The sequence below is a fragment of the Octopus bimaculoides genome, chromosome 14 (assembly GCF_046866305.1).
Source record: "Octopus bimaculoides isolate indiv1 chromosome 14, ASM4686630v1, whole genome shotgun sequence".
Lineage (NCBI taxonomy): Eukaryota > Metazoa > Mollusca > Cephalopoda > Octopoda > Octopodidae > Octopus > Octopus bimaculoides.
Window position 1 is genome coordinate 22,822,170 of NC_142941.1, and position 20,467 is coordinate 22,842,636.

General features: G+C 37.0%; 1 protein-coding gene across 2 annotated transcripts in view; it reads right to left on the reverse strand.

Annotated features, from left to right (window-relative positions):
• Nucleotides 1–8,843: 8,843 nt before the first annotated feature.
• Nucleotides 8,844–20,467, reverse strand: part of LOC106884034 (uncharacterized) — a 29,710-nt gene continuing 18,086 nt past the window's right edge. The window contains exons 2-3 of one of the 2 annotated variants that reach the window (XM_014935242.3): nucleotides 11,943–12,052; nucleotides 8,844–11,054 (exon numbers count right to left, since the gene is read on the reverse strand). In XM_014935242.3, the coding sequence (XP_014790728.1) occupies nucleotides 9,162–10,751 (1,590 nt within the window). In that variant the 5' untranslated portion in view covers nucleotides 10,752–11,054; nucleotides 11,943–12,052 and the 3' untranslated portion in view covers nucleotides 8,844–9,161. The remainder of the gene's footprint in view (nucleotides 11,055–11,942; nucleotides 12,053–20,467) is intronic. The other variant, XM_014935240.3, reaches the window with a different exon arrangement.

The window sequence follows — 20,467 nt, forward strand, 5'->3', positions numbered from 1 at the left end:
ATCACAAAATATTTGGCTGTCACACTGGATTCTTTATATTTAGCAGGGCCTCTACTGGCCACTATTTTTTGTTCTGTAGGAACATGGAAAGGGATGTAAGTATATCAAAGAACTGACTTTTTAGCCTGGGAAACATCTACTTTTTGACAAAATACTTTCACTTTCACAGGATCCTGGAAACAAAAAAGCACCCAGAACTCATCCTGGCTAAATAAGACACTGATGTTTGCCAAAGACAAAGCATCAGTCCAACCTTCAGAAAATTTGGCTTTCAGAAAGTAAGTGACACTGATCAGATTCATCAAAAAGTGTGTCAAAAATATTTTGACTGATATTTGTCTTAACTTCACAGAGTCGGTTTAATTTGCTCTGGAAATAACTATTTGAGAGGAGGTAGTCCATGTCAAAAAGCAGAGACTGTTGTCTACTATAGAGGAGCAACCATGAACAGAAGTAGGTAAGCAAGGGAGAGATAAAGAAAAGCAAGGGTGACGTGCCCTGATCAAAGGACTCCAGAAGCCACTACTACCCTACCAGATTCGTGTATGTAAACATACTGATTTCAAATTTTGAAACAAGGCCAGCAATTCTGGTGGCGTGGGTAAGTCGATTACATTGACCTGGTACTTATTTTATCTACCCCGAAAGGGTAAAAGGTAATGTCAACCTTAGTGGAATTTGAACTCAGGATATAAAGACATGAAATGCTGCTAAGTATTTTGCCCAGCACAGTAATGATTCTACCCACTCACCCCTCATGTATGAAAATATAAATTATCTGGTGAAATTTAAGAATAGATACACCTAAAAAATTGTAGAGCTTAAAGGTTAGTTAAAATACTATAACTGATCAAAACGCAACTGGACATCACTAAAACTGAATAATGGTCAGAAAAGAGGCTGTTTGTACACTTTTACACTACAGAGAAAGTCACCTTGTCTCAAATAACAACATTACTTATCTTTACTCTTATTTAAAAATATAAGCTGTGATTTCAATATACTGTTAAATAATATGTTTTCACTAAATTTAAACAACATGAGTTTTCTGAAAATACACTATCCAAAGAATTATTTTTTCACAAATTATTTTGTCTTGTGATTTGCCCCCTTTCCATTAAAGATCATAAATCAAATATGTAAAAGAAAAATTTGTAGATTTATTACAAAAATATTTCAAGTGGTGGTAATATTGTTGTGCCAATAATTATTACTTTGTATCTATAATTGTTACTTCCTAATTATTCAGGAATATATGTATGGCTTCTTTAAGCATAGTGTTATGCATAACACAGGGATATCATCCGTTGTTGTGCGAAAGTAATTTTATATTATATTGAAAGGAATGAGACAAATTTCCAAATTTTTATAGGTCGTCCCCCAACAATTATTTACATTCTACAAAGCTCGGATTACTCCTACATCTAAGACAGTGCTGCCATTGCACTCACAGTCATCCCAGACAGAAAAGAACTACCTGACTGATTAGCATAAAGATATAATCACAGACACACTCAATACAATAGCACACAGGCACACTGTCTTATCTCTTTTGTTTTACTACTATTACTAGGCATTCTCATCCCACTTACCTTTCCTTTCATCACCCTTGTTACAACAAATCCTCTCAACTACACATTAATCACTATGTCCTGTCCTTCCTTCCCAGAACATTGATTCTTTAGAATTCCTCTCCATTTGTCCTTCCTGCAATGGTTCAAGAACTTTATGGGCCTCTATCTCATAGGTCTAGGAGATGCTGCAAAAGCCATAGGCCATGCCAGTAGCTATACAATGGTAAAAACTAACTAAATAAATAAATGGTAAAAAACATTTCAAATTGAAAATAAATCCCCCCCTGCTCTCTACCTATCTTTCTATATGTCTGTTTGTCTATCTATCTATCTATCTATCTATCAATCTTCTACCTATCTATCTATTATCTTTCTCTCTCTCTCTCTCTCTATCTATCTATCTATCTATTCCTGTGGTGGTGGTAGTCAAGGATGAGGGTGATAGTAAGTGGTATGAAAGACAGTGGTGATGGTGGTGGAGGGGAAGGTGGCAGCATCATAAGTCTGAATGGTGTGTGTATGGCAGTTGTGATAGGGATGGTGGTGGTGCTGGTGATGGTGATGGTTGAAAATAATCAACAGAAAGAGAGAGAGAGAGAAAGAAAGCGGCTAGAGAGAAAAAAAAAATTGTACTGACCCTGGAATGGGAAGACAAAAAATGTTGTTTATCATGCAGCTTTGCAATAAGTTCCAAGTCGACAAATTATATCATTGTTTTGATAAAAATTATTCATTGCTTGAAAAATATTGGTCAAGTTTAATAAAATTTAATATGTACTCAATGCATAAAGTGTCATTGTTGGGCCCAAGGCCCAATGAAGAGCTAACTCAAAAGCTGCCTGATAGGGCGGCTTTTGAGCTAGTATATAATATATATATATATATATATATATATATATATTGTATAATACATATATATAATATGTAGTACATATGTAATATATATATGAGAGGGTATTGTAGTTCACTGGAAGCCTTGTGTATTGTTTGTGAAATGTAATGTGTATGGAATGGCACAACCATGTAGAGTGAACTATAATAACTGTTATAAATAATTTAATTATTCATAATCTAATACAATACTTTTGAATATAAAAATTCCTTCTCTAGATATTGTTAGGAAGTAATGGAGTCACTGTTATAGTCGGTTTTCCAAGTTACTGAAATCTGTCGGCAGCATCCCTGTAGTGGTCTCACGAAGCTCCTTCCAGAATTCCTCATGAGAAGTGCATGAAGGCAGTCATGTCTTGAGCTTGTGTGTGTTGGCATATTTGCAGCGCTGCTTTCAAGTTATGTATTGTACGTGCACTTTTTTTTATATAATGTTTTCTTACATGAGCATGTTACCATCATGCATGCAGGGTGTCGATGTTGTTAAATCATTTAGTGACTGTTAATTTCCAACCTGTTGTTAATTTGGGGCCCTGGTCTGTCTATGAGGATTGTCTCCTTAATTCTTAAATTTCCAAAATTCCTGTCATTGGCCTCAGTTGTGACTGTTATGTTTTTGTTGGTGTTCCTACAGCTGCGAATGTGTAATGGTCTTGTTATGCTACCCACACAGAAATTGTTGCATTTATTACATTGGATTTGATATACAACATTTACCTATTGGCATAAATCTGTATCACGGATGGGTCAGTTAGCTAGTGTGGATTGATTGCTGTCCTTTGCTCATTTCTTTGCTAGTTGTCTTCTCAGAGAGGGACCGAAGTGGGTTAGTTGTATGTCTAGTCCTTCTCTGCTTATGGCTCTTCAAATGGCTGTAGTTATCCTCTCGCTAAAATGGGGTATTTTAAGGAAGCATGTGTTGCTGGGTTTTCTGTGTGTTTATCCTCTTGAGTACTTAAGCAGATTCACAATGGATATAGGGTACCTGTTGGTTTTTAATACCTCTAGGAAGTGTGTGGTGTGGGTCACTTTGTCCTCTGTCCTGCTGCACTTGTTCTGGATGCATGTAAGTTAATTTCTGGCATATCCTATTTTTGCACTGAGTTGAAGGGCTGAATTGTAGAGAACAAACATATCTCTACTGGTTGCTTTCCTGTAGAACTCAGCCTGGCTCTCTCTTTCATCTGTTATTTTCAGTTAGAAGTTGAGCACCCGTGTTGTCGGGATGTTCTATAGTGAACCGTATATTCATGTCCATATTGTTGAGCATCATGAATATTCTGTCAGCCTCTTCACAAGAGGATATGAGTTTGAGGATGGACTGAACAGGCTTCAATCTAAATTACTACAATTATTTCTGAGCATTAGTATCAACTGTTAATTGCTGAGTGTTTCACGTATTTTTACACATTATTACATTGATATGATACAATAATAGCTGTGTACCTGCATGTCTTCAGGTGGGTGGATTTAAGAGCACTGCTGGATCACCTATAGTATATTCATTAAAAGGAGAATTCCTGCTGTATGATAACATTTGGTAGCCAATAACCATGGAGGAGCTTTGTAAAGCATACTCTAAGGTTATTAAATTTTATGTAGTCATGGCCAAAAGTTGGAATATATTTTTGAAAATTTTAATTGTTATATTCACCATATTACTGTAAGTAGTAATAATATATTGCAAATTAGATATAATTTTGGGCATTTAATATAAAATTTAAATTTTCAGACCTATGTTCCAAACTTTTGGCCATGACTATATATATATATATATATATATATATATATATATATTACTACAGTTGTTTCTGAACATTAGTATCAACTGTTAAATGCTGAATGTTTCACATATTATGTACATTATTGCATTTAATATTATCCAGCAATTGATGTGTCAGGTGATATGATATGCTTAAGAAGACCTGTTGAGTCAAGTAAAACCAAAATCGTAGCTGTGGCTTGTGTCCCCTGACTGACTTCCATTGTGGTGGCACATAAAATGCATCATCTGAACATGGTTGATGCCAGTACCCGCTGACTGGCTCCCATGCCGGTGGCATGTAAAAAGCACTATCCAAACATGATCGATGCCAGGGCAGCCTGACTGGCTCCTGTGCTGGTGGCATGTAAAAAGCACCCACTACAGTCTTGGAGTGGTTGGCATTAGGAAGGGCATCCAGCCGTAAAAACGTTGCCAGATCAGGTTAGCATGTCAGTCGAAATGCTTAGAGGCATTTTGTCTGTCTTTACGTTCTGAGTTCAAATTCTGCCATGGTCAACTTTGCCTTTCATCCTTTTGGGGTCGATAAATTAAGTTCCAGTTGCATACTGGGGTCGATCTGATCGACTGGCCCCCTCCCCAATAATTTCAGGCCTTGTGCCTAGAGTAGAAAAGAATATTAATGATATAAACTTCAATGTAGATAAGGAAGTAGACAATCTGACCACTCCCCTTTAAGAAAAGCATACATTACTTTGGTTGACTGTAAGATCAAGAAGTTTGATTGACCACTGATTTAAATATCCCCATCTACAAATTTTTGTTTCCCTCATAGAAATATTTGGCAAAATATGACCTGGAAAATATTTGTTGGAATATCACCTGAAGAAATGGCAGTTTGTAATAATTCTAACTTACATAATGTTACCTATTAAGTCATACAATTGTAGTTAGGTTCAGAATAAACATGCTGTTAAAACATATAGTGATACACTGAAATATCCATTTGCTTAATCCTTATTCTCTCTCTCTCTCTCTCTCTCTATACACACACACACACACACACCATCCATCATGCACTTGTGTATTGTTTTCTTGCTTTTTGTTGATTTTCACACCCCATTTTTCACATAAAAGTTTCCATTTTCTCTCTGGGTACTTAACTTTCTCTGCACTTTTCCTTTTGGCTTAAAACAACATTGCAACATATATGCAAGCATACATTGAATACTACACTTGCACCTTAATTTTTGTGCCTCCCATGGTTGTTTCCTGGCCTGTGTGAATCCTAAGTCTGATAAAGTGTCTGTTGGATCTTACAGTGTGACAGTCCACATTACATTGCTTTACTTTTCTTTTACTACAGAATTTCCACCCATGCTGATACTGCATGAAGTTGATACAGCACAAGACTGATACTGCACACTATTCAGACCCACTTGAATATGCACATTTCCAGCCTTACACCACATCCACTTTTCCATGTACATTTTCATTGTACATCTAAAACTACATTTTTATTGTTTATTCTTCCTTTCTCTGCAAAATATGTCACATCAGAAAGCCTATTACACTTACATCTTGATTTGTCATTGTTACATAACGAACTCACCAGTAGAGGAATAATGTAACAGATTGCTACCTCAAGTGAAACCTGTTTTTTGTTTTTCATTCAGTTAGAATTTTTGTAAACACCTTAGAATGTGTAGAATTTTGTCAAAACATCTTGCTGATGTGATATCAGCAAAAATTTAGTCAACAGCAAAACATCATATTTTGGAGTGAACATATTAATAAATATGAAAAAATGTTGAGACAAACAGGTATGGGATTAGTGAGGATATAAATTAACACTGCACAAAATTGAAAATTGTTGTTTCCAACAAAAGTAATATATACTAGTAAAACATCTGAGAATGCTTGGGTTTCAACAAAGTTAATAATTTGCAAGATATTTGGTACTCTCTAAGTTGGAGGAAAATGGCCAAAGCTTCACATAGTTTTAGAAGTCTGCTCACTGTAGAAATTGTGAAAATTGGACATGAACTACATTCAATTTTCTTACAATGCAGAAAAATTCTTTGTGAAACACCCTGTGTTCTGTGGGTCCAGAGGGCCAATTTCTCTTTAAGTTGAAAGGAATAAAGCAAATTTCAAATTTCTAACAGGCATCGGATTAAGGAAAATGGAAAATTCAAACATAAAAAGTAAAACATATTAGTGAAATATTAGAGAATGTTTGATTGCAGTAAAATGAATAATTTGTTAGATACTTAACACTTGGATGGAAAAGACTAAAATTGTGATTTGTGATAGGTTTGTGAACTGCAGAAATTATGGAAATTCACAAATGAAAAGGGCTGAAATTTTTCTGACATATGCAGAATCTATTTGTCCAATGTGCTGCATATTCTTATATGAGTGAGTTTGGAGTCTATGATTAATTTTCAAATTTTAAATAGGTATGGGATTAGTGAATTCCTCTGGTAAACACAAACTTTTAAGTCTCTGCCTGTATTAAATGTGTTGTTGCTCACAAAGGACTTACACAGTTTTTATCTATAGTGGATTAAGATTATGAAGAATGCAACCCTTCTTTTTTCTGGTGTATGTAACTAATGCTAATACAAATGTTACCATGCAGCAGATGAATAATAGGTGTATGCATATGCTTTCGGCAGGAAAACAATATCTTGAGGCCCAGCAAACAGAGCTTCAGTAACCCCTATAAGTGAAGGTAGTAATTTTAGCATGTCACCAGTACCAGCAAAACAAAACATTGAAGCAAATGATGAGAAAAGGTAAAATGGCATAGCGTGGATTTAACAAGAGACTATCGTATGGAGAAAGATGTAAATGGGAGTAAAATTTTACTGAAAGAAAGAATAGAACAGAAGTAGAGGGAACTACAATATAGAACTTGGCTAGAATTATGCTTTGTAGATGAGAAACTTGAAAATGTAATACCTGAGAATTGGTATACACATGATCTTTGAACATTAAGCCTCACAGAGATGATGACCGAGACCTCTGGTGATAAGCTGTGTGTGAGAAGACTCATCAGGCCAAGTGAAATTGTAGTTGTGGCCATGCCAGTATCATGTAAATGGCACCTGTGCATTGTAGTCATGGTACCATGTAAATGGCACTTGAGAATTGTCATTGTAATTGCCAGTGCCATGTAAATGGCACCCATGAATCGTAGTTGTGATCATTGACGGTTCCACGTAAATGACACTTGGGAATCATGGTCATTAGTGGTGCCACGTAAGTGACATCCATGAGTTGTGGTCATTGGCGGTGCCATGTAAATGGCACCCATGAGTCATGGTTGTAGTCACTGCACCCATGAATCATAGTTGTGGTTGCTGTCGGTGCCATGTAAATGGCACCTGTGCATTGTAGTCTGGTGCCATCTACACAGCACCCATGAATTGTAGTCGTGGTCATTGCTGGTGTTAGGAAGGGCATCCAGTAGTAGAAACCATGTCAAATCAGACTGGAACCTGGTGCAGCTCTCTGGCTCATCAGCTCCAGTCAAACTGTCTAACCCATGCCAGCATGGACAGTGGACATTAAATGATGATGATACAGGAAGTTACTTTCAATATAATGTTAACAAATGGTTACAAAACTCTATAGACATCAGTTCACTGGAATTTAGTCATTTAGTAATAGTGTGATTATCTATTAGAGGAAAATAGACAATAAGAGAAAAGAAAAAGATCATGAATTAATTAACAAAATTAGTCTAAAATTGCAGAAGACTAAGTCAATACAGTATGAGACAATCCTGTCATCAACACTTCACTGTAGTCCACCTAACTGTAAGTAAGCATCACATAATGGAATAGCTTATCATTCTAAAAACACATCACTATTCAACTGAATATCACATTAGCTCACAGGCGTTTGAATATTCCCATGGGTTTTGGCCTTTCTTTCAATTTTATCTTCAGCACATCAATGTGAACACGAAAGAGATGAGTACCAAACCCAAGTAGCATCAATTATCCTAAACAGGGTTTGAAATATAAGAACTGCTCCAGCAGGAGATAAAGTCTATGAAACAACTTTGGTGATCAATTAATCACTAATGAGAAGTCATTGCAGGAAACAAGAAATATTAATTTCAGGGAAATATTTCGCTTGGTTCATTCTAATGATGATGACATTAATCATCATCATAACCACCACTGCCACATCTGCTTTTTCTATATTGGCTTGGCTTGGATGAGACTTTGTGAGATAGTATTCTCTAGCCAGATGTCTTTCCTGATGCTAGCTCTAACTTGTTTTCAAGTAAAGGATTTTGTTCCACATTTTCATACAACAAACTGCTGAACTGTCAAATTCTTTGTTTATATTGAACACAAACAATGTCACTGAAGCTTAAGCTGTGTGAATGCAAAGGTGTGTGATGACAAACATGCACACACACACACACACACACATGCACATGATAAGCTTCCATACAGTTTCTGCCACCAAAATTTCATTCACAAGGCACTGTTCAAAACGAAAAAATATAAGATGCTTGTCCAAGGGTCCACACTATAGAATCAAATCCAAAGTCACATAGTCACAAAGCAAACTTTTTAACTACACACATGTTTGTACCAATCCATTCAAAAGAAAAACAATGTGATAATATATACCAAAATTAGTCCATTTTTTTTATTCAAGTAAAAGGCATTTTCTTCAGACTAAAATCAATAAATCAGAATTAATTAGAACCAACACTTTGCTTACATAACAATACAACTGAAATAAAATAAGCATGTATTCATTTAGCAAAAAAAGCATCACAGAAATATTTTCAAAAGTTCTAAGTTCTTCACTTCTAAAACAAAGAGATATCAATATCAGTGTCCAAGTGTCTAAGATTAATAAAGATACAGCCTTCTCTACTATTAATATATTTATGAGATAAGGATTAACAGCTTACAAAATATATAAATGCAGCCTCGTAACTACTTGGAGCTTGATTGAATTTCTTTCCTCACATCATAAGAGTTCATATTCTTGCCTTTATTTATATCTCCAGAAGAGGACTTTTGTTTTTTCAACTTTCCTTCATGAGAATATACAGATGAAATATTTTTCCCTGATGTATTCCAAGCAGCAGCCATAGGAAATCCACGGGGCCAATTGTAGGTATTTTCCCAGCCCTGGGTCATCTGGTGCAAAAAGGAAGGTGCCATTATTACTGGAGGAATAGTTGGTACCTGCTGAAATCTAATAGATGAGGATGATTGTATTTCTTTGCGGCTGTCATCTCCAAGAGAAACACGTCCATGTGTGTTTGCATGAGATATACGAGAAATAGATGAATTGCTTTGAGATTTTGAATGTAATGATGTTGAATTAACCCATTTTGAAATGACAGATGATGATTGTGGTTTATGATGGAATGCTGAAGTTGATGGTTCTTTCTGGCATTGTTCAGCTGAGGAAGCAGCCTGAATAAGTTCTTGTTGTCCCAGCTGCCTAGATTTTTGTTCATGAGTTTTGGAATGATGGCTTAATGAATTAGATGAAGACAATGATGCAGATTTCTGAGATGTTTTTACTTGATTTTTATCTGTTGTATGAGTATGTTCATGATTTTTTAATGTACCTCTCTGGGAGAAGGATTTTGAACAGTAAATACACTGGAAAGGTTTTTCTCCAGAGTGAACTCTTTCATGATTTCGTAAATTAGTTCTTTGTGAAAAAGCTTTAGAACACATGGAACAACTAAATGGTTTTTCTCCAGTATGAACTCGTTCATGACTTCTAAGTTCATTATGTTGAGTAAATGAGCGAGCACACACAATACATACGAATGGTTTTTCTCCTGTGTGTATTCTAATATGATTCCGCAGATTAGTGAGCTGAGTGAAAGCTTTAGGACAAAAATGACATTGATATGGTCTAACACCTGTATGTACACGCTCGTGTGACCGTAGCTCATTCTGCTGACAAAAAGATCGACGACAAATTAAACACATATAAGGTTTTTCACCTGTGTGTGTTCGCTCATGACTACGAACATTTGTTCGCTGCGAAAAGGCTTTACGACAATACATACAATTGAAAGGTTTCTCACCAGAATGGACTCGCTCATGACTTTTTAAATAAGTTCTTCGAGCAAAAGTCTTTGAACAGTGAGCGCACTTGTGGGCTTTTGGAGTGCTATAGCAACTGGTTGAGCAGTTACGAGCTCGTTGTTGATCACTGCAACAATCACCAGAATAGTTTGTGTTTTCAGTTTCACCTTCTGTAGCTTCTGAATTTCTTGATGTTTCACCAGCACCTTGAGAAGAAACAGTTTGTTGAGGAAAAGGTTTTCGATAAGATACATAGTTTTCACTTGTTGAACTTGTTGAAGTGGGCTGTTCAAGAGAATTCATATTGGGTTGTGTAGGAAATGTTGGCTGGCTTGTATAGCTGAACTGTTTTTCACTAGAGTTGTCAAAATAATCCTCAGATCTCACCAAATCTTCTTGTGTGAAAGCTTTCCCAGTAATATCAAAAATATATTGTTTACCAACTGAATACATAGATGGTATAGTATACATTATCAGGATTAGTTGGAAAACCTCCACAAAATTTTCTTGCAGAAAATCATAGTATTCTTGAAATCAATATTTGGTAAGTAATTTCATTTAAAATGCCATCAAACAATTTTTATCAACATCACTAATACATTTATGCCTGAGGCTCTTGACTTTTTCTGCAAATCATGATGAAGAAGAAAGTTTAGTTTTTGCCAAATCCCATTTCCATATTGTAGAAAATGTAATGAAAGAAGATAAATATGAAAGAAAATTTAACTTCTTTGAACTTGGCAACCAAGATGTGTCCATGTTGTGAAGCAGTATCTAAAAATAAAAAGAATTTACATCAAAATAAATACAAATAAAAAAATGAAATATAAAATTTAAACATACAATCACAAACAAGCTAAAGAAAAGCTTAAACATTAAATTTCTGAGAATATATTTACAAAACTCTCTTCACATGAAAAATAATTTCTTTTCCATAATCTATAGGTTAATGTAATTATTACAGCTTCCACACAACTTGCTGGAATATAGATGTTTATTTAATTAACCCTGATATCTAAGCTACAAATGTGTATACATACAATCCTACTCTTTGAACAAGAGTCAGCTTGGGTCAAAAAACCTGAATCAGAACATTTTTAACAGTGCTGATATATGTAAACTAGATAGCCCATATAACCTTGATATACTAAAAACCAAATTCCTCACCCACAGTACTGGTTTCTACTAAGACAATGGATTAGAGATACGACACAGCTGTGATAACCATACTTTATGTACTTTTTAAAAAAAAAACCTCTGAAGCTTGAATATATAAGTAAGCAATCTTCTTTTATTTTTTGCCAACAATTGTTTTTAAAAATCTCATAACATCAGTATAAATATTTCAAACCCCCTTTTCTAAGGAAATATTCAATAACGTAGTATCAGATTACAATATAGGGCCCTAGCAGTGAGTGGATTCCGAGATCTCATATGCCCCAACCAACACACATTTATGACTTAAGAATAGACCTAAGAAAATATGCTTTATGCCCACCTGTCTCTTTAAATGTTAGGATTCATTTAAAGAAAAAGTTCCTGGTCTCACCACATAAGCATTTTCTTGAAAACCATATAGAGAAAAATCTTTAATAGGCATTCTGTCTAGGTAAGCTATAGTTGCAATTACAACATGAAGAAAATAATCTCAAGTAGACCTACCAAAAGAACTGTTCCAGATTGCACTTTCAGGCAAGCAATATAAAATCAATAGTATACAAGGCCAAAGTCATCTCAAGTACCTGATATAAAATGGTGTTAGAAAACCATATCTGGAAACCAAGGGAGAATAACATTACTTACAGCATCAAATGGTGGGACCATGAGAGATCAAAATCGTATGTGAATGGGTCAGGGAGATACAGTCTTTATAAATCAAAAAGAATGACCTACAACAGTTACTTAAATTCTAGAACTAAAATTTTTCACTAGACATATAAACATTATCTTATCTATGTGGAGGATACCTCCTACACCAGAATGACTACACCACAATTTTCCAAACCAGGTCAAGTTTTGCACACTAAGCATGCTTAATGCACAGCCATATTTTGACCAATGTGGGAATTAGCTAATTTTAAGCATATCATCAAACCACCACCACTATATGCTTCAAGAATCATCAATCCAGCTAATTTTTATGCTTTTTTGTTCATTTCCTAACATGTAATTTCTATAGCTAATTATTTTACATTTCCTCTCTCTCTCTCTCTTTTCAACATCTACTGGCAACACCATGCATACTATAGATCATCATCATCATCATCGTTTAACGTCTGCTTTCCATGCTAGCATGGGTTGGACGATTTGACTGAGGACTGGTGAACCAGATGGCTGCACCAGACTCTAATCTGATCTGGTAGAGTTTCTACAGCTGGATGCCCTTCCTAACGCCAACCACTCTGAGAGTGTAGTAGGTGCTTCACGCTCAAATGGTGTTTTTACATGCCACCTGCACAGAAGCCAGTCCAGCATCACTGGCAACGACCTCACTCGAATGTTTTTTCATGTGCCAGTAAGGCAACACTGGTAATGATCACGCTCAAATGGCGCGATTTATGTGCCACCAGCACGGAAGCCAGACAGCTGCTCTGGCAATGTTCACGCTTGGACGGTGCTGTTAGCACTTCACTGGCATGGGTGCCAGTTATCGAATTTGGTTCAATTACAATTTCGATTTCACTTGCCCCAACAGGTCTTCACAAGCAGAGTTTAGTGTCCAATGAAGGAAAGGTTGGCATGGGTGCCAGTCGTCGAATGTGGTTCGATTTTGATTTCACTTGCCTCAACAGGTCTTCACAAGCAGAGTTTAGTATCTAATGAAAGAAAGGAACGCATAAGTGGGCTAGCTACACCCCTGGCAAAGGCCGCGGGTTATGGTCTCACTTGGCTTGCCGGGTCTTCTCACGCACAGCATATTTCCAAAGGTCTCAGTCACTAGTCATTACCTCGGTGAGGCCTAATGTTCGAAGGTCGTGCTTCACCACCTCATCCCAGGTCTTCCTGGGTCTACCTCTTCCACAGGTACCCTCAACCACTAGGGTGTGGCACTTTTTCACACAGCTATCCTCATCCATTCTCGCCACATGACCATACCAGCGCAATCGTCTCTCTTGCACACCACAACTGATGCTTCTAATGTTCAGCTTTTCTCTCAAGGTACTTACACTCTGTTGAGTATGCACACTGACATTACACATCAATCGGAGCATATTGGCTTCATTTCTTGTGAGCTTACGCATGTCCTCAGCAGTCACGGCCCATGTTTCACTGTCATGTAGCATGGCTGTTCGTACACATGCTTCATACAGTCTGCCTTTTACTCTGAGCGAGAGGCCCTTTGTCACCAGCAGAGGTAAGAGCTCTCTGAACTTTGCTCAGGCTATTCTTTTTCTTACAGCTACACTTTTAGTGCACCCTCCCCTGCTACTGACTTGGTCACCTAGGTAACGGAAGCTATCAACTACTTCTAGTTTTTCTCCCTGGAATGTGGCAGAAGTTGTTCTCTGCACATTTTCAGTGTTTATTGCTTGAGTATCTGCCACATACAAAAACAATCTTCCTAGTTAGCCTTCCTTTGATATTGCTGCACCTCTTATGTGTCCATAGCTTACACTGAGTACATCTTATAGAGTTTCTACCTACGCCTTTTCTACAGATTGAGCAGGGCCATCTACCTGAAGGGGTTTGTGGTTTGTCTATCTTCCTACTTATTAGGACTTTGATTTTAGCTAGGTTGACTCTATGGTCCTTTGATTCTAATCCTTGCTTCACACCTGAAACTTCTCCTCTAGTTCTGATAGTGACTCAGCAATTAGAGCAAGGTCATCAGCATAGAGGAGCTCCCAGAGACAACCTGTCTTGAATTCTTTTGTTATTGCCTGGAGGACTATGATAAATAGGAGGGGTCTGAGGACTGATCCTTGGTGGACCCCTTCCTCTGTAATTCTTTGTATCTAAAGCATCACCTTTACCTTTATAGCAGTTAACTATGGTGCTGCTACACCAGTCAATGGATATGACTCCATCGTGTATCACTTGGTTAACTATACGGGTGACTAGGCTATAGCCAACACTGCCAGATATTTTGAGCATCTCTGCAGTGATGGGCTGGGGGCTTTCCCTGTCTTCATACTCTTAATCGCTTTATCTACCAAGGTACTGTCAATTAGGATAGCCAGTCCCTCTGTTGGGTCGACATGCGGCAGATTCTCTTCCTCCCATTCATTCTCTTTATTAAGCAACCTTTCATAGTGGCATCTCCAAACCTCTCTCTTTGCAGCCTTGTTTAGTGCAAGTGAACCATCATCCATGCAGACACATTTCTCTCCTACAACATCACGATTCTCTCTCGCACACTGTTTTGCAACACGAAATATCTCAAGTCTTTGGTCCTCACGGCGCAGAACATTGGCAATTTTTTTCTTATCTGCTTCCCCTCTGGCTAAATAGACCTGTCTCCTAGCAACCCTTCTGGCAGTCTGATACAATTCCCTGCTACCACCGTTCTTCTAAACCTGTTTCTTTTCTCTAATAGCCCTGTCAACAACATTGTTCCACCACATTATTTTGGGTCGAGAGGGGACTTTGCACCATCCACAGATTTGGTCAGTGGCCCTCAGCAGGTTGTCACATAGAAACATCCAGTTGTCTTCTACATCGTGTGAAGCTATATCCCCTTTCTATTTCATCAAAGGCTTCGAGTAATATGTCTCTAAATCTCTGTCCATTCGCAAGATCTTTAATGAGTTTATTTCAGTAAAGATTTCTCATAAAGTAAACAACATGAGTTTTAATGGTGTGGGAAATGATTTCTATAGCAGGTTTTGGCCCTTTGATCCAGATCCATGGTAATGTCAATGCAGCCATATCCAAAAACATTGTTCTGCAGTATGCTGTGAACAACTTTCTTAACCCCTTCTCTTACCCTCCCATCTCCACCGCTATAGTTTTTATTGAGATGTACATGATTTACTTCTCTAGCAACTTATTAACACTCCTTTCTCCGCTATGGATATGGGTGCATGCCCTTCGACAACCCCATACTTACATGCATGTGTATGTGAGGTGTATAAATGTACACATGTGTAAGTCTGGTATATATATATATATATATGTATGTGGGTGTGTATATATATATATATATATGTATGTGTGTGTCTGTGTATATATACAGTTGTGGCCAAAATTAGAGAACGAAAACAAAAAATTAAAATATTTCTACTTCATTTTTCCAAATGAGATTTTTACTGTTTAAATTTTAAAGTATGTTCATTATCTACATTAAATTTTGAAGGAAGAAATTAAGAACTAAATAATTTATAATAGAAAAAATGTTTATTTGGAAAATACGAGATGGACAAAATTAGAGAATGTATGACATAAAATTCAAGAAATCAAAATTTTGCCAAAAATTTTTACAATGCACATCAATATATTAATAACATGTGTACATTCCTTTATTTTTAATGCCTTCAGCACATCTCTATTCCACAGGATTTGACCAATTTTTCGCGTTGTTCTGAAGTAATTTTATTCCATTCTTGCTGAAGTTTTCTCCAAAAAATTGTAACATTTGCAGGTCAGTTCTCTCCGATCTTATCACCAAGTATCTTCAATAAATTTTCAATGGGATTAAGGTCATGGCTCTGATCTGGCCAATGCATCACAGTAAGATTTTCAGCTTCAAACACCTCCTTAACTATTTTAGCACTGTGACATGGGGCATTATCCTGCATAAAGATTGGTTGATGAATTGGGGATGACCTCATAGTTGCTCACAACATACTGCAGAACAATGTTTTCACATATTGACATTACCATGGATCTGGATCAAAGGTTCAAAACCTGCTGTAGAAATCATTTCTCACACCATTAAAACCCCATCTCCAAACTTCACTGATTTCTTTACACATTTAGGAAGCAATCTTTCACTTTTACAATGTCTCACATACTGTCTACCATTGGAGCCAACCAAATTGAACTTGCTTTTGTCACTGAAGAACACACATGACCACTTGTCATCTGTCCAAAGTACATACTCATTGGCAAGACTAACCTCACTTTTCGGTTCTTCATACTGATGAGAGGTTTAATGGTGGTGGGAAAAGATGTGAAGTCTGACTTCCTTCAAATGATGAGTCACAGTTTTTGACAGCCTCTGAATCACACAGTCTTGCTGAATACTTGTTTCCCATAGTCTCCCTCATTTATCTAATTTACTCTTTGATCTGCTAATGTCTCTGGTGATAGCAGAAATTGCCATTCCTTCTTTTTTCAATGTGACACTCATTTCCTAAGGCTTTCATCAACTTTACATTTGCTTTCCATGGCAGTTAATTCACTACTGTTCAATATAAATCTTTGCACTGTTAGGTCAACTTAGTTTACATTGGCCAGAGTGTTGCCAGATTTTACTCCTTGAATTTTACACCATACATTCTCTAATGTTGTATTTTTGAAATAAACATTTACTCTATCATAAATTATTCAATTCTTAATCATTTCCTACAAAATTTATTATAAATAATGAACATACTTTAAGGTATACGCAGTAAAAATCTGATTCGGAAAAATGAAGTAGAAATGTAAATATCTTTAAATTTTATTTTCGTACTCTAACTTTGGCCACTACTGTATATATATGATTTATTGATTGATTGATGTATGGACAGACAGCTGGATGAATGTATCTCTGTGTTTATATATAATGGTTATATATGGAGAGATATGAATTGCTGTTTCCTCTTCTCGACTCTCTTCCAGATAATCAGAATCCCACATACATACACACACACTTCCTCCTTGCCCCTTCTTCTTTCCTTCTCCTTGCAGGCACTTGCCCTAAATAATTTGAAGGATTGAGGAAATTTTAATTCATTGAGTAGTAATTGTTTGATTAAATTAATTAAACATGAACTCTCTGCCGGCTGCCAAATATTCACACAAATCAACTTTTACAGGTGCTGACAAAAGTATCCCTCCTATCCTTCCACTCTTCCTTGCAAGTTCAGAGCTACCACAGTCAATGCTAGTACAAAGAAAGTAGGTCCAGTGATATTATTGAAATGCTAGAGTGGAGGCATGTACATGTGTGCTGTGTGCAAGAAGTAAGATGGAGGGGAGTCCCAGATTCCTCACAAGCAAATAACAATAAGTACAAATTCTTTTGGATAGGCACCAGTGATGGGGTGAGTAGTGAAGGCATATATTTGGCAGAGAAACAGACAGATAAAGAAATTGGGGTAATCAGAATGTGTGATAGGATAGTTAAGCTACACTTATCTCTGTTTATGCTGCACTGTCTGGGCTACCAGACCAACTTTATAAGGTCCTTTTACAGATTACTTCAATGATGAATGGCATTGGTTTCATTATTGCATGACTTCAATGGACATGCCTATCAATCTGGTGGGCACATAAACCAGATTGACTATATTCTCACCAGAAAATGGGATAGACATATGCTTGTAAATGCGAAGTTTTTCCTGAAAGAAGAATGCACAATCCCAAATACATTAGTGGTTACTGACTCCAGACTTAGATCTAGAAGGACTCAGAGAAACAAATCTGGAAAAAAAAAAGATTTGGAAGCTCAAAAAACCCCAGTAAATAGTCAGAAATTTAGAGAAATTCTAGTCAAAGTATTTGACAGAAAAAAAGGGAGAAGGAGTTAGAGACATATATCATAGAGGACAACTGGAAGTTTTCACAAGAAAGCCTACTGAGGACTACAGACCAAATCTGTGGCTGATGCAAAGTTCAGGCCATAATGAGGGTGATGTGGAGGCAGAACAGTGAAAAAGAGAATGATAAAAGCAAAAAGACAGACCTGGAAAGACAGAAATATAGAGGCCATATCAGGTAACCTGAAGAGAAGCTAGACAACAGATTTAGATAGTAAAAAGAGAAGCAGAAAGTAGATTTGCCAATGAGGATCAGAGTGTCAGGTGTTCCAGATTGCAAGACAGAGAAGCAGAGAGAATTAAGATATTGCAGGTGAAAAGTGTTGGCAGATGGATAACAGTACACTTGCACTTAGTGATTCTGAAAAGAAAGGATGGAAGTGCTACTATGAAAGGCTATTATTAAACACGGAGAATGTCTGGGATAAAGTGGATTTTCCCAACATGAACCAACAGATGGATAGAGATTGGCTAATGTAGTTGACAACAGTATGATAGATAAGATAATTAAGAATATAAAGGCAGAGAAAGCCCCTTGACCACCAAGAATAACTACTGAAACAACTGTCACTTAGAGAGTTAATCAGGTTGTACAATAACGTATCATACTAAATGACTGGTGTAGCAGCATTATAGTCAGCTGTTACAAGGGTACAGGAAATGCTTTAGATAGAACTACAAAGATATCATAGTGCTGGATCTAGTCATGAAAGTTACAGAGTGAGTTATAGCTCAATTAATTAGGAAGAAAATTAGCCTGGATAAAATGCAGTTTGGTTTTGTGCCAGAGAGAAGTACTACTGATGCCATCTTCCTAATAAGACAACTGCAGCTAGCAGTTGTCAAACTTAGCATTTGTCAAACTGGAGATAACCGTCGACACAGTCCCATGATCTGTGATCTGGTAGCCTTTGAGGTAGTCAGGGGTAGACAAATAGCTTGTGACCACCATACAAGTCATGTAGAAGAGTACTATCAGTAAAGTAAGAGTTAGCCGTGTACAGTGATGAATTTAGAGTTCACATAGGAGTTCACCAGGGCTTTGTTCATCATAGTCCTCCAGGCCATAACAGAGGAATTTAAGACTGACTGCCCTTGGGAACTATGATATGCTGATGACCTTGTTCTGATAACAGAATTTATCGTAGAATTAGAAAAGAGCCTTAAAGTTTAAAGTTCTAGTTAGCAGAAAAGTAGACAGACTCTAATCCCATTTGATAAATGACCCAGCTTGATATGTAGGGAAAGGTGGAGGCAAGAATCCCATACAATCTACTCAGTGCAAGTTATGAACACACAAGAGGTACAGTGGAATCACAAGAAGGCTAACAGAGAAAGTAGCCTTTGTATGTAGGAGACGAACAAAAACAATAAAAAAACTAATTACACACAAGAAATAGATTTTTCTTGAATGTTCTGGAGGACCCCTACAGGCAGTAGGAACTTTCTGTAAGTAGTGGAAAAGGATGTTCTGAAAGTATAGTTGCTAGAATAAGAATTGGATAGAGAAAGTTCAGAGGCCTACTACATCTGCTGATGACAAAAGTTTTCTCTCTGTGGGTGAAAGGCAGACTATGATGCTTATATACAAATAGCAATGCTACATGGTAGTGAAACATGGGTACTGAATGCAGAGCATATACAAAGACTAGAAAGGAATGAAGCTGGTATGTTCTGTTGGGTGTGCAATGTCAGTGTGCATGTACAGCACTAAGGTATTAAGAGAAAAATTAAGCATAAGAGGAATCATGTATTGGGCAAGAGAGAAGAAAACTGTGCTGGTTTTGTTGTCTGATGGGTATGGATGAAGACAGCTGTATAAAAAAAGTGTTAGTCACTTAAAGTGTAATGCTTGGGAAGAACGGAAAAGTCTTTGACATTTTGAGCCTACACTCTTTGACAGAAAGGATTGAGAGGTAAAAAAAAATGGAGAGAGAATGAAAAAAACGTGTAGGGATTAATGGTTCAACACGATGAAATGGTCAGAAAAAAGAGGCTGAGTGAAAGGGGGATAATAATAGTGAACTGGCCAAACTAGGATGTCCAAGTGCATGTGTATATGTGAGAATGGTGTGTGTGTGTGTGAGTGTGTATGTGTGAAGGGGGGCGAGCACATGTGAATGTATGTGTGAGTGAGCTTAAAATTATGTCGGCCTGTGTGTATGTGTATAATTGACCTAATGCATACATTTTGTGGAGTGATGTGTGTTTCATGAACTGGCGTGTATGTGTTTGTGCATATGGACATGTGTATATGTGTGGGGTTATCATGTGTGTGTGTGTGTGCAAACACATAGGCCATGTGGGTATATGGGAGTATGTGTATGTGTACAAGTAAACTAGAGCATGCACTGAGTGATGTGCATTTCGTGTATTTGTGTGTGTGCATATGGATGTGTGTATGTGTGTGAGGCTATCATGTTTGTGTGTGTGTGCAAATGCTTGTGTTAGCAGTTGATATGTGCTTGTTCGGGTGGTGTGTGCACATGTGTATGTATGTGT